At 38.2% G+C, this 13,137-nt stretch overlaps 1 protein-coding gene across 1 annotated transcript; it reads left to right on the top strand.

The window, feature by feature from the left end:
- The first annotated feature begins 3,556 nt into the window (after positions 1 to 3,556).
- On the top strand, positions 3,557 to 12,704 carry LOC107092707 (TBC1 domain family member 10A-like). The gene is made up of 9 exons (XM_015387314.1): positions 3,557 to 3,729; positions 7,088 to 7,187; positions 7,275 to 7,382; positions 7,662 to 7,768; positions 8,211 to 8,325; positions 8,470 to 8,535; positions 8,965 to 9,154; positions 10,564 to 10,718; positions 10,804 to 12,704. The coding sequence occupies exons 1-9, from the start codon at positions 3,557 to 3,559 to the stop codon at positions 11,185 to 11,187; spliced, it is 1,398 nt and encodes a 465-aa protein (XP_015242800.1). The 3' UTR covers positions 11,188 to 12,704.
- Positions 12,705 to 13,137: the final 433 nt, after the last annotated feature.

The raw sequence follows: 13,137 nt of genomic DNA, 5'->3' as shown, positions 1-13,137 counted from the left end.
GTTTGTAGTTGCAATGATGGGTCAGAAGTAAATAAAATGCAGAAATATTTTTGTAGCTTTTTGAAAAAATTTGCAGGTTTTTATTTCTTTCTTGCATATCTACGTAGTACTTTTTTTTTGTAACTTAATTTGTCTTAAAAACATGTTGTTTTTTTCTCCTTTTTTACACGTAGTTCCATTGGCTTTATCATTCCGACGATTTAATGCTGAGGGTATGACGTGAAGCCCTAAAAGCATCAAGTTCTTTTAGAACCCAACGTATTTCATTTTCTTATTCTAACAGAAAATCATCAAGCTCAGAAACTGGTATTTCATCACACTTACCCATAGATTCTTTAGTAAAATGACACCAGCTTCCCCATACGCTGTGTGAAAAGTGAAACTACAGAATTTTCCCTCATAAAGAAAGCACTGTAAAAACATGTAAGGTGCTTTACTCTTAACACTGATTCACTTTGCAGCCTCTGTATTTCTGCAAAATCTGGGAATAAATGCATACACTGGATTTATTATCAACACATAATGCACTACCCAAAACTCAGCAGGCCATTTTTTAAAGCATGTCCACCAAAGATCACCTCTACATCACTGCTTTGTTCATGAAGCAACACTAGTGGATAGCAGTGCTCAGAAGTGTGCAGCATCTTTAACAGGAAGGGTTTAAAGGATTGTGGGTGAGGAAAAGTTGCCTCACATGTTTGAGACTTTTGTTTGTATGTTTAATGTGACTGGATAGCTGTAAGCAAGACAAGCAACCAAAAAAGGAAAGCCATATTGCTAGTTAAAACGCACTGCAACAACTGGGGATAATGATATTGGTACTTTGCTGGTGCGGTTGCAGCAGATTTATTTTTATGTGCTATGCATTGGAGATTAATTAGTTTTTTTTTGTGTGTGTTTTTGAGGGAGCAGTTGAAAAATCTCGTTTTGAGGTAACCGGCCCCTATATCTCATGACAAAACAAAAGCGGTTATTTGAATATATCCTCCTGTTGCCTGCCTGGCACTTTTCTTTTGTTTCTCTAATGCTGCCAGGACAATTTTACTCATTTTCACATAATAAAAGGTGAGCCCAGTTACAGCCTTAAAAGCTCGATCTGTAAATCATGAGGCCTTTCCTGTCATTGCAAGCTTGTCTTGTGTCTGCTGGTGTCTTTTTTTCCCCCAGTGTTTTTAATATAAAGTGTCCCCCACCCTTCCCTTCTGCCCCTTGTCTTTATCTCATGCTAAGCTGTTCTCAAAGGTGCTTCTGCAGTCTGATGGTATGATTCTGTTTTTTAGCAAGAGTGTGAACGATGCGCCTAGAGGTCTACAGTATAATAATGCAGGTCTAATATATGTAAATACTGGTATGTTTTAAAATATGTACAATATTTAAATAAAGAATCTAGTATTTATACTAAAAATGTGGTGTTGTTTTTCTCTAAAGCTGTGTTTATGCTCTTTGTGATTATATGGAGGGCCTCTGATGTGATTAATGTCATGAATTTCAGGTAAATTATAAATCTTGAGTGTTCTCTTTATTTTTTTACTGGGACAAACTTATACACAGCTTAGAAAATAAAGGGAATGCATGAACAATCATTTAATCCATGTCTTGCCCAGCTGTTGTATGGAAGTCATACACATTACCCATTTTGACCTGTTTTAAGGACATTACATCAAAGTAGGTTCAGCATGTAGAGCTTTTTCCACTTTCATTTTGTGCGACTCCAAATCCAGGCCTCCAATGGTTAATAGATTTCCATTGATAATTTTTTTTGTGTGTGTGAATTTGTTTTCAGCACATTCACCTTTTTACAGGACAAAGTAGGAATAGCAGTAGATTATTTATTCTATAATGCGTTATTTGAGTGTTTCTTTTTTTCCTGGATGTGCTGTTTTGTTTTTGTTTTTTCCAATTTCTCACTTAAAATCAGAATAAACGGCCTGCCTGCTACAATTACCAAGGTACATTACCTTGCTGCAGGGTAGGATTAGTTTTTAAATTTCAGGACATGCAATATAACTCACACCCCCCTTTATGTATCTGCCAACAAGTTTCCTATGGTAAACCGGCTTTTGTGTTTTTAGGCCACTGTTTATACAATTTAGCAGCATGCTTTAACTCACTAAGAAGACAAATTTGTTTTTAGTCTTTAACTTTGCTTGATTTCTCTTATTACTTTAGTATTTCCACATAATATTGGTACTTAAAGATGCCATCTAGTCTACCAGTCTCTTCTGTAGCAAAATACCCACATGTCATGATGCTCCAGAAATTGTCTCTGCAAAAGTAGAGAAATGCAGCAATATCTGGGATACATGTCTCATTTCTTTACTGAAACATAAATTAGTCTATTCTTTATAACAATGAGCAGATGAGCGTGACACCCTCAGGCAGCTGGAAGTTGTTCCAAATTGATCAACCAGAATTTTGCTCCTGATCATTTGGCTGAGTTATTTATTTTTTTTATTTAGGTTATTTCATTATTAGTTATCCACAGAAAAAAGAAACGTAGCAAACAATTACACAAATCTACATTCAGTGAGCCACAATGTTGGGGTTTCAGACTCCTGATTAAACAGATAAACTGTGATCCCTTCAGCTAAAGCTTAAAGCTGACCCTAATTTCTAAATGTTAAAAGTGAATTGAAAAGGTGAAACATTAAATTAGACCAATAGATGAATCAGTTCTTTGCTGTCAGTGCATATCACAAGAAATCTAGTATTGAAAACTGATCTGAATATGTTACAATTCCTTAAATCAGTGTATTTACCCCTAGATTGATATTCTAAATAAAATGATTTGCCAAGTTAAGTATTTTTGTCCTTAAAAAGATTATTGTATATTATTTACTTCAAATAATAGTTTCTTTTTTGTTGTTTAAAATCAAAACATTCTTATTCCATTAATAATTGTCTTACCTACAGGCCTTGATCAAGATAAATTACCTTAATATTTTTTAAATACGTATATTTTATTATTTGCAGTATATTGCTGTAAATACAGTGTTTTTCAGGGAAACGATTGCCAAATATGAAACTATTTTTCATTAATATGAAGGAAATTACTGGTGCAAATCACATCCAGACAGTAAGCTGCCATACACTTGCTTCACCAGTAGGTGGCAGTCGGGAACACGGGATGCCATGGATGTTTTGTTTGCGAACCTGCCCCTGATCCTGGCTGCCAGTTTCTCTTCCTTGTAGCCCTGAGCTAAGCTGCATTCTTGCTGACAGAAGTACTTCTCAGTAGGAAAGTGTCAGCTGAGGGTTCTGTGACATTAGCATAACTTTAGAGTTAGCATATATAACCGAGCTAAATTATTATTTTTGCCGGTGGTTGGATTTGAATCAATCGGGGGTTGATTTTTGTTGCAATTATCTTCCATTTTGGACCAAATAGCCGATTTAAAAATATATATATATCTTCAAACGGTTTTTGTTGTCGTTGGTATGCTAGTATTTAAGCTAGCTGCGTCCCGTAGCAGTTAGCCAGAGCAGTTGGAACCTGAATGGAGAGCTTTAAACTTATCTGAGTTTTTAGATCACTTCCTAGTTAAATGCCGCCTAAATGGCAAAAACGGAGCAGGGAAATGGACTGGAACTCCATGACAACACAGAGAAGCTGACGGATAGCAAAGGGAAAGGTGAATCAAATGGAATGGACCCGGAGGTAAACGGCTCCATCCCCGAAGACAGGCAGGTGGACAAGTATGGCTTCACTGGAGGAACTCAGCAGGAACTGTAAGTACCGTTTCTTTAGGATTTACAGCTAAATCTTAAATAAAGAAGACTAATATCGACAAAAGGATTCAATCTAATGTAAGGATTAAATATGGACCTTTTCAGTCATCAGCGCTGTTATATCCCTTCCTTTGTTAGCTTCATGTTCAAACAGAAAGGTGACCAAACATTTGGTCCTTACAAAAGTTAAACTCCATTTAACTGGAACATAAAAACCAGCTCCTAAAAAAAAAAGAGCAACCTGGCAGCCATATTGATTTAATTCATTTTAGTTTATTTCTATAACGCCAATTCAAACACACGTCATCTCAAGGCACTTTACAGTTCATCAGATCATACAGTCAAATTGATTCAAAGTTTTCTATGAAAGGAAATACAGTTGATTGCATCGACTCATTGACTCTGATGCAATCCCTCACACTAAGCATGCTTGTAGCGACAGTGGAGAGGAAAAACTCCCTTTTAACAGGAAGAAACCTCCAGCAGAACCAGGCTCAGTGTGAGCGGCCATCTGCTGAGGCCAACTGGGATTCAAGGAGACAGAAGCAGAGACACAAAAAGCAGCTGTAAAAGGCAGCCCCATCCAGGAAACACACAGCCAGCCAGACGAGCTCTTAGCCAGCTCCCTTGTTAGAGGATGAAGAGAGCACATCCAGCCAGTCACAGTCAGAGAAACAGGGATACACTGGAAAACAGGCCGATCTCCAACATCTATAAACAAAGGTGTTGATGGCAGGAAGAACAGCCTATATTTCTCTCCAGGATGGAGTCACAGCCAAACAGGAACAGACGAGGTGAAGCTACTATGAGAAAAAGCAGAGAGAGCGTAATGTTAGATATTAAACTAACAGATTCTGCAGAGCGGGAGAATAGAGATAGAATGATGAAATAGGGGTCCCTATGTCCTCCAGAAGTCTAAGCCTATAGCAGCATAACTATAGAGATAGCGCAGGATAACCGGAGCTATCTCTAACTATAAGCTTTATCTAAAAGGAAAGTTTTAAGCCTAACCTTAAAAGTAGACAGGGTGTCTGCCTCAAGGACTAAAACTGGTAGTTGGTTCCATAGGAGAGGAGTCTGATAACTAAAAGATCTGCCTCCCATTCTATCTTCAGAAATTCTGGAATTTCTAAATCCTAAATGTGCCGTCTTAAACATAATACCACAACGTGATTGGCCGACTTGTTTTAGGTTGGGTTTACACTAGGGGTGTGGGAAAAAAATCGATTTTGAGGGATGAGGGAACATTGGCTACCCCTGCACAGCGGCGTTGCACCATTTCTATAATTGAGGCAGTCACAGTAAAAGATGTTGGCTGACTCAAACCCCAAACAACACAATTACTGATGAACATATACAGAACTTGCTTTTTTATCTATACATTTCATTTTGATAGCTGGGTAAAATATCGCAATATATAGTGATATTGCAATATTATGGTGATGTCGTATTGGGACACAAGTATCGTGACACACATCGTATCGCAAAACACATACCGATACTCACCCCCTAGTCTAGACCATTTAAAGCAGGATGTGTTTGGGATATCACAAATACATCGAGTCCCTTTGCACTGTCTTTCTAGTTAACAGAGTGCAGTCAGGTGCGGCCCATACTCCTTGGAAATGTAAACTCAAACATCATAGGATTGTTGAGCAGTCTGCTTTACAGCCAGCTGATAGTTTGCAGTCACTTTTATAGTCAGGTTTGGTTAAAGCTGCTTGTCCATGGAAAATCATTCAGCAATGCTTAGTTCTTAACATAACCCAGGTTCCACATGTTGGAGATCTGCAGGCTATTCTGTATACTCCGCTGCACAAACACTCCCCATTCCCTGACCCAGATCTGGGATTTAACAGGGTTTCCCACTTTACTGGTGACTTGCTGTGGATCCCAATCACCTCCACTGCATTAAAATACCACTATTGCTTGACAGTGAGTTTAGTATCAAAACTTAATTCACTTAACTCACATAAGTGACCCATTCTTTCACAAATGTTTTTAGAGACACACAGCATGCCTGAATGGATATTGATACTGAATTGACTTGTGATCTTCCACTTGTCTAAACACTCATGCAGCATTTAATCATTTATCAACATATTTGTTAAGAAATAAAAAAAAATTGAAAGCATTTTCATTTTTAAAATAGTAGGCAATTACTCCTGTTCTTTTATTTATTTAAATAAACTTCTGTTATTGGATAGAAAATGGAAGGAGGACACATTTTTATCATACCGCCTTAAGAAAGCACAGGAAATATGATTAAATCTATATTTAGACTGAACATCGTGAAAGATCCTCCCTCTTTATGCTCAAACAATAGAGGATAATAACTCAGGGCGGAGTATTTCCCTTTGATTTGCTTGTTTGGTTGATTTCTCCCTTAGTGTTCATGCAAACTAGTGGGAGCCCTCTTCAGCTTTCAGTTTTCATGTTTTTTGCATGAAACTTTTATCCTGACGTTCTTGCAAGAACATTTCAGACAAGATAAGAGTTTCCTCCTCTTGCTTTGTATCAAAACTGGTTTCTGGCATCCACCATCATAAAAACATGGCTTGGAAATTTGCTTATAAACTAGATATTGACCTGAAGTTAGAAAACGATCAAGAATAAACCCACTTGGGGATTTAATTAGCATCACAATATTCAGTACCTTTTTCTTTTTTTTTTTTTGACAGGACCAAAAATCCTCTTTTGTATTTAAGAGTTTGATCATGTATATTGTGAGAATGGCTGAATTATTTGTATTGGTTGGTTTCCATGCAACAAACTTTTACACCTGGTCTATAAAATCTAGATACAGTTTAAATCAGGGCTTTAAAAATATGATTTTTACAAGCTGAGGAGGGAGTCCTCCTCTTACTACATCTTCCATTAATTTTGTGCAATGAACAAGCAGTGACACCCCCGCAGCACTATGCTACCACCACCATGCTAGACAGTAGTACAAGTTCTTGAATTTGAACCTTGTTGTCAGGGAAATTTGTCTTCTGTGGAAAACGGTGGGTAAATAAATAAATAAAAACATGCCATCCGTGCTCTTCAGGAGTTTAGCTAAAATTCTAATTAGATCCTTGTGTTTTTTAACGAAGGTGCTGGTTTTTGTTTGTACTGCTGCAAAAAGGAGATGCCGTTGTGTCTAAGGCTGATGAGCTGAATTGGAGGAAAGGTTCCCATCAGCTTCCTGTTTTCCCTCCACTTCACCCCAATGGCTTTCCCTGACGCTGGCTTCCTGCATGTTAGAGGAAGCGCTCCCGCTCTGCTGATGGGATTCTCCTCGTGAATCAGCTGGAGACGACAGTGAAGCTTTTACCCATTTGTCTGAACACTGTTTCTGTGTTTTCTGTCTCCTCAGTGCAGAAGAGGTCCCCATTGCAGTGTTGAGGCAACGCGAAGCTAAATGGCTGGAGATGCTGAACAGTTGGGACAAGTGGATGTCTAAAAAACACAGCAAGGTCTGCTGCAGAAAGCACAGAGATGAAAATAAATTCTTGCTTAGTAGTTTCAGTGCACTGATTTAATATGTTTTCGTTGGATAAAAGGTAAAGGAGCGCTGTCAGAAGGGGATTCCTCCTTCCTTGCGAGGCCGAGCCTGGCTCTACCTCACAGGAGCCAAAGTAAAAAGGGAGCAAAATAAGGGAAGGTTTGAGGTCAGTAGGAGATTTATGCTCCTCTTTTACAACATTTATTAATCATCTGGGCAGTATCCACGTCAGTTTGCTTCACACAGGGCCACCTTACTGGTTGCCATGTCAGCTGGAAAAGTCAATATCATGAGAAACTGCAGCAGCTCCTCATGTTTAAGCTTAATGTTTGGATTTGCTGCAATCATCATAATCTCCTTTATTTTTTATAGGGGCACATTTGAGCTTGTTTATAAATGTAGCAGGGTAAATGTTGCAACAGCTGAGCGAGTGGATATATTTTAGGAACTGGACAACCAACCAGGAGATCCAAAATGGGTTGACGTCATTGAGAGGGATCTTCATCGACAGTTTCCTTTTCACGAAATGTTTGCAGCCAGAGGAGGCCATGGGTAAGTAACTATCCTTTGTATAAATTCTGTGCAACCTACAAGTCTTCATACCCCTGGAACATTTTCAAATCTTATGGGGTTTTTTTTAAACGAAGTTTCACATGACTGACCATTGTAAAGTAGGAGCTCATTATGTTAAAAGTTTTTTTATTTAATTTTCAATTCTTGCCATTGTTTCTTTTTTTGATTGAATCGTAGGTGGGTGTTTAGGATCTCACTTTTGGAAGTTGGGTTTAGCTTCGTCCGTGTTCTTATTGACTCAGCAGCTTCCCTATCTTGTCTGTAGAAAAGCCTTCCCACAGCATGATGTTGCCACCACCATGTTTTTCTTTTGCCACATGTTTTCTGTGGATCCTAGATGTCTCATAGCAGAAAAAAAATCCTATTTAGAAGTATCGAAGGATGAACAAAGCTTGCAAAGAACATGATTTGTTTTATGCAGGCAGCAGGATCTGTTTCGCGTGCTGAAAGCTTACACTCTCCATCGACCAGATGAAGGTTATTGTCAGGCTCAGGCTCCTGTTGCTGCTGTTCTCCTGATGCACATGCCAGCTGAGGTCAGCATGTTCTGCTCTTCTATGTCATCTTCAGATCATTTTGTTTGTTTTAATGCATTATATCTATACATTATCAACCAGCATGAATCTGCTTAAAATGTTTGCTTTGATTAAAACATAACTATAAATTCTTTTCTTTTTTAGGATGCCTTTTGGGTTCTTGTCCAGATCTGTGAAAAATACCTTCCTGGATACTACAGCACAGGACTGGTATGTCTTCAAACCACTTGGGGGAGCAGCAGGGTGTCACCTGATTGTCCCATGCTCAGCTTGTCAATCATTGCCTAGCTGAGATCTAATGATCAACAAAGAGGTGTCCGCCTATTAGCAGGAATATTTAGTCTTGTACTAAAATCAAATGTTTTTAGAGGATTTAGATATATTAAAGGTTTTTCCAGAGCTTGTCCGCTAAATGCTTCCAATTCAAAGCAACTGTCTTACTGCTGGCTGGTACAGGTTTAAGACGTGGTGCAAGACTTGTCAAGCGAGTGTCTCTGTGTGGATACTGATAAGCTAACAACCCAATAACTCAAGGTGGTGACTGGGCCAAGGACGGGATAAGCAGACAATCAGATTAGGTGAAGACAGAGAACCCTTTTCTGTTCACTGGCTCACTGCCGTTCCCCGTTTTCTCCACAGGAGGCGATCCAGCTGGATGGGGAGATCCTAAACGCTCTGCTGCGGCGGGTGTCGGCTTCGGCTCACCGCCACTTAAAGAAACATAAACTGGAGCCCATCCTCTATATGACGGAGTGGTTCATGTGTGCCTTTTCTCGGACTCTGCCCTGGTCCTCTGTGCTGCGCGTGTGGGACATGTTCCTCTGTGAGGGTGAGCAGCTTCTGGAAATGATCCCTTTTGTTTAAAATGAAAGAACTTAAATGTTCTGTTTTCCTGGGAGTAATTATGTCCCATTTGCTGCCACTCCCTCTGAGCATTGGTTTGTATCTAAGCAATAAATGTCAATTATCAAACAAATCAAAAACTGACTAAAGTCACATTCATAGCTTGTTAAATTTAACATATTTGACTTTACTGTAGTCTACATTTTGTTTAGATTATTGTTTTCTTTGACTCCAATATTTTTGTCTTGAATTAGTGTCCATCCTACCCCATCCCCGAAAAAAACATTGTCCCACTAAATGAGAAACTACTTTTCCTACTTTTCACTATTTTTCCCATTTTTTAGATAAGCAGTAAAAAAGAAAACATTTCTGCTGCAAATTAAATAAATATAGAATGTTAAATGTCTGATTTTGTATATTTTAGAAGACAGATCATATTGATTATATGATCATGTTTTTATATCTGCACATCTGTAGATTCAGCAGCTGTAAATAAGCATTTTAAAACCTGGTGACTTGTTACAGTCGCCTTAAAATAAAATCATCTGAACCAAAATGTACATGTGCTCTATAAACACATTGATTAAAAAGAACTATGCTGCAAAGAAAAAGCCACTGTTAGACCCTGGGAATTCTCCTTTTTAGATGTTTTTAAGCTGATATTTCCTCCCAGTTTAAAGAATATATTTATTTTTGTTTTATTCTACATGTAAATGAGGGATTGCTGTAAAATAAAGGAATACATAAAATAATTTAATAACCTTAGGGGAAAAAAGAGAAATAAACAGTTTAATACAAATAATAACAGGCCTCATCAGTGTATAGCCAACTATATGGTTGATTTATTTTTTCTTTATAAGCATGCAATAAAAACAGCAGGAAGATTCTGTATCCATCCTTCCCATTTGAGGTTTTAAATAGTTTTCTGCATCTTATTATAAAACAGGTTGTCAAGCCAAAAAGCTAGCGTTAGATCTAGAGAACGCTAGCTCCCCAAACCCTTGTATTTGCTCTGGAATTTCCAAAACACTGCCAGCTCATAGAGGATAAGACCTCCCTGCTGCACAACGCTCACCCTTCCCGTTATCTATTAAAAGTGTAGGTCTCTCTAAATTTTATGCAGTTTTAACGAACGGCAGACATTTTCCTAAGTGTTAGAAGAAATTCAGTTTCCTTTCTTAATTTCTAAATAACTTTCTAAAATAACTGTAGTTGAATCTTCCTCCTGCAATATTATTTTCCTTTTCCTTTTTTTAATGCATAATCTATCTAAATTGTCATTCTATGTTATATGTTAAGTTATGTGTTTCCATACCTACATATACAGAGATCTCTTACTTGTTTTTATCCCATACTGGTGTCAGCTGCATGTTCTGATTGGTTCTGTGCTCTCAGGAGTGAAGATCCTCTTCAGAGTCGGCCTGGTTCTCCTAAAATGCATGTTGGGAACACAAGAAAAATTGAAGTCCTGCCAAGGGTTATATGAAACAATGGAACTGCTGAAAAAGATCAGCCCACAGTACATGCGCGAAAGCTTTCTGGTTCAGGAGGTAAGGGAAATCTGTGGTAGTTTTTTCACTTGTTAAATTGCAGCCTTTCTGAAGCTGAAACACTTCCTTCATCTGCATGTTTCAGATCATAGAGCTGCCAGTGTCTGAGAAGGACATTGAGAAGGAACACCAAGCTCAGCTCCGGCGCTGGAAGGAGACTCACGGAGATCTAAACTGCAAGTCCCCTCCCAGAATGCACGGCGCTAAGGCCATCATGGCTGCAGAGCCACCAAGCCGACAGGAGCTGAGACAGAGACCGACCATCATTGTAGAGTCTCCTTTAGAATCAAAAACAGATGTGGTGTCAGAAGCAAATGGCAAGACAAAGACTACAAAGGAAAACGGGCATACGGCTGTCCTCCCTACTGAGACCGTTAATCCCGGTGATCCCTCCCCCGCCCTTCAATCCTTGAACATCCAGGGGTCCAAAGAGAGTCTGAGCAGCGACGATCTGGACACGTATCTTTAAAGGCGAGGTTTTCACCAATTTATAACATTAATCATTTCAAACGGTTCTGTTTGAACACCAGCACTCATCAGATTTTAAAGCTACAATAAACCGAGCTTTGCAGCAGAAGGAAGTTTAGTCCTCTCTTTGAAGTCTCTTAATAGATTCCTCTAAAACCCCTTTCCTACTAGCAGAAAAACGCGTTTAAACTGCGGAACAATCGTCTTTTATTGGCAGTGGGGACAGCTCACTGACACGTGTCTAACCGGCTCAAAGGACTCGGTAAGCGACCCGGGTTAAAATCGTCTCGGCTCTGATTGGTGTACTGTCGGATCACCAGAACCGGGTTGACCCGCTAAATTACGTGACACCATTGAACACACCGCGCCAACAAAGTCTGATCTAACAAGCCGAAACAACCCTGTTTACATTCCATAAACATGGCGCAGCACTGGTGAGACGGACTCGGAAAGATATAGACCAAAACAATAAAGCACACTTACTACGCCCTGGCTTCCTTACATGTTGCTGTCAACTGTTTACTTTCCTAATTTCTGTCATGCTGCTCCCTCCTAGATTCATCCAGTAAACTTCTAAAAATCGTTTAAATCTCAGGTAGTTTTCTGGAATTTTGCAGAAATCTAAGATTTATTATTCTTAATGAGAATATTGATCCATCTAAGCTTAGTGAACAAGGTTTTTAACTTGTATGAGCAATCATTTTAGATATGTCACTAATGGGCCGTTCATGGTGATTGGTGTTCATACAATCTAGCTTAAATTATCCTAATCGATGGGAGGATCCTTTTCATTCTTCTGTTTTTCTCAGATTTGTGACTTGATCTCAGACATTCACACTAACTCACAGAAAGCTTTCAGGTTTTCTGCTCTGCACATTTTACTCATGCTAATGATCTACTGATCCTCAGGTCCACAAGGGGGCACCCTGATGCTGTTTTTGAGCTATAGCAGTTGGGTGCATCATGGGGGGGGATTTTTTTTTTCAATATACCAAAGATTTATTGTTCATTCTTTGTATATCAAGTTAATAACAGATATTTGACAGAACGGGTTGGGTTTTTGAGAAGAGATGATATTTATGTGTTAAGAAGATATGAAATGTATAAGAACGTTGAGTTTTCTTTAAGGTTTATGGTTCCCCTTAATTTAAAATTGTACATTTTTTATGAGATTCTAAAAAGAAGAATTGATGAAAAAAATCTTTTTTTCAAAGGTAGAATTTATATGAATTGTTGAATGTAATCTGCAACATTAAAATCCTTATTAATCCAGGTTGCCATATACTTTTGATAATCAGCCAAATGTAAGTATTGTTTCCCATTAATAATATTGTTATTATTGTTGTTTTGATTAATGTGCTGTCAAATGAAGGAAACTGAGTCAAATGACAATTTATACAATCAACATTTGCCAGTCTAAGAAGTGTTTAAATATATGTAACATGATGTAAGCATTTATGATCTTATGTCTGGAATTTTATTGGTGAGGTGGCTGAGAGTATTTGTTGATTTTAAAGAAATCTTAAAACTAAATATTGTGGGGGGGTTTTCTCCTTTTGTGTGTTTTTTTTTTTTTTTTCAAGAGAAGTTAGCTTTTTCGTATAAATTTAAAATATTTGTTGATACCATTATTGTCTACAACAGAGAATACCGTGTGCCAAAAATTGTCATCATGAAGGTTTCAGCTCTCTAATAATATTCATTCAATAATATTCAAAATCTCCTGAGAGAAAAGTTTCACTTTCAAGATATTTTAAAAGTTAAATCATAAGAAAGATGCTTATTTTTTTGCATGGATGGGGGGAATCTGAGCACCTGGAGAAAACCCACGGCAGCAGCACATGGAGATCTGTCGAATACACGTGTGTTTCTGTCAGGTTACAATAATATAAGCGCCTCTCAACCATGCTGCTCTTTAAAAAATTTGGAATATTTTGAGTTCAAAGAAAGG

This window comes from Cyprinodon variegatus, unplaced genomic scaffold (genome assembly GCF_000732505.1).
Source record: "Cyprinodon variegatus isolate N-32 unplaced genomic scaffold, C_variegatus-1.0 Scaffold390, whole genome shotgun sequence".
NCBI lineage: Eukaryota > Metazoa > Chordata > Actinopteri > Cyprinodontiformes > Cyprinodontidae > Cyprinodon > Cyprinodon variegatus.
The sequence above is the reverse complement of the archived record's forward strand: the minus strand, read 5'-3'. Positions and strand labels throughout refer to the sequence as shown.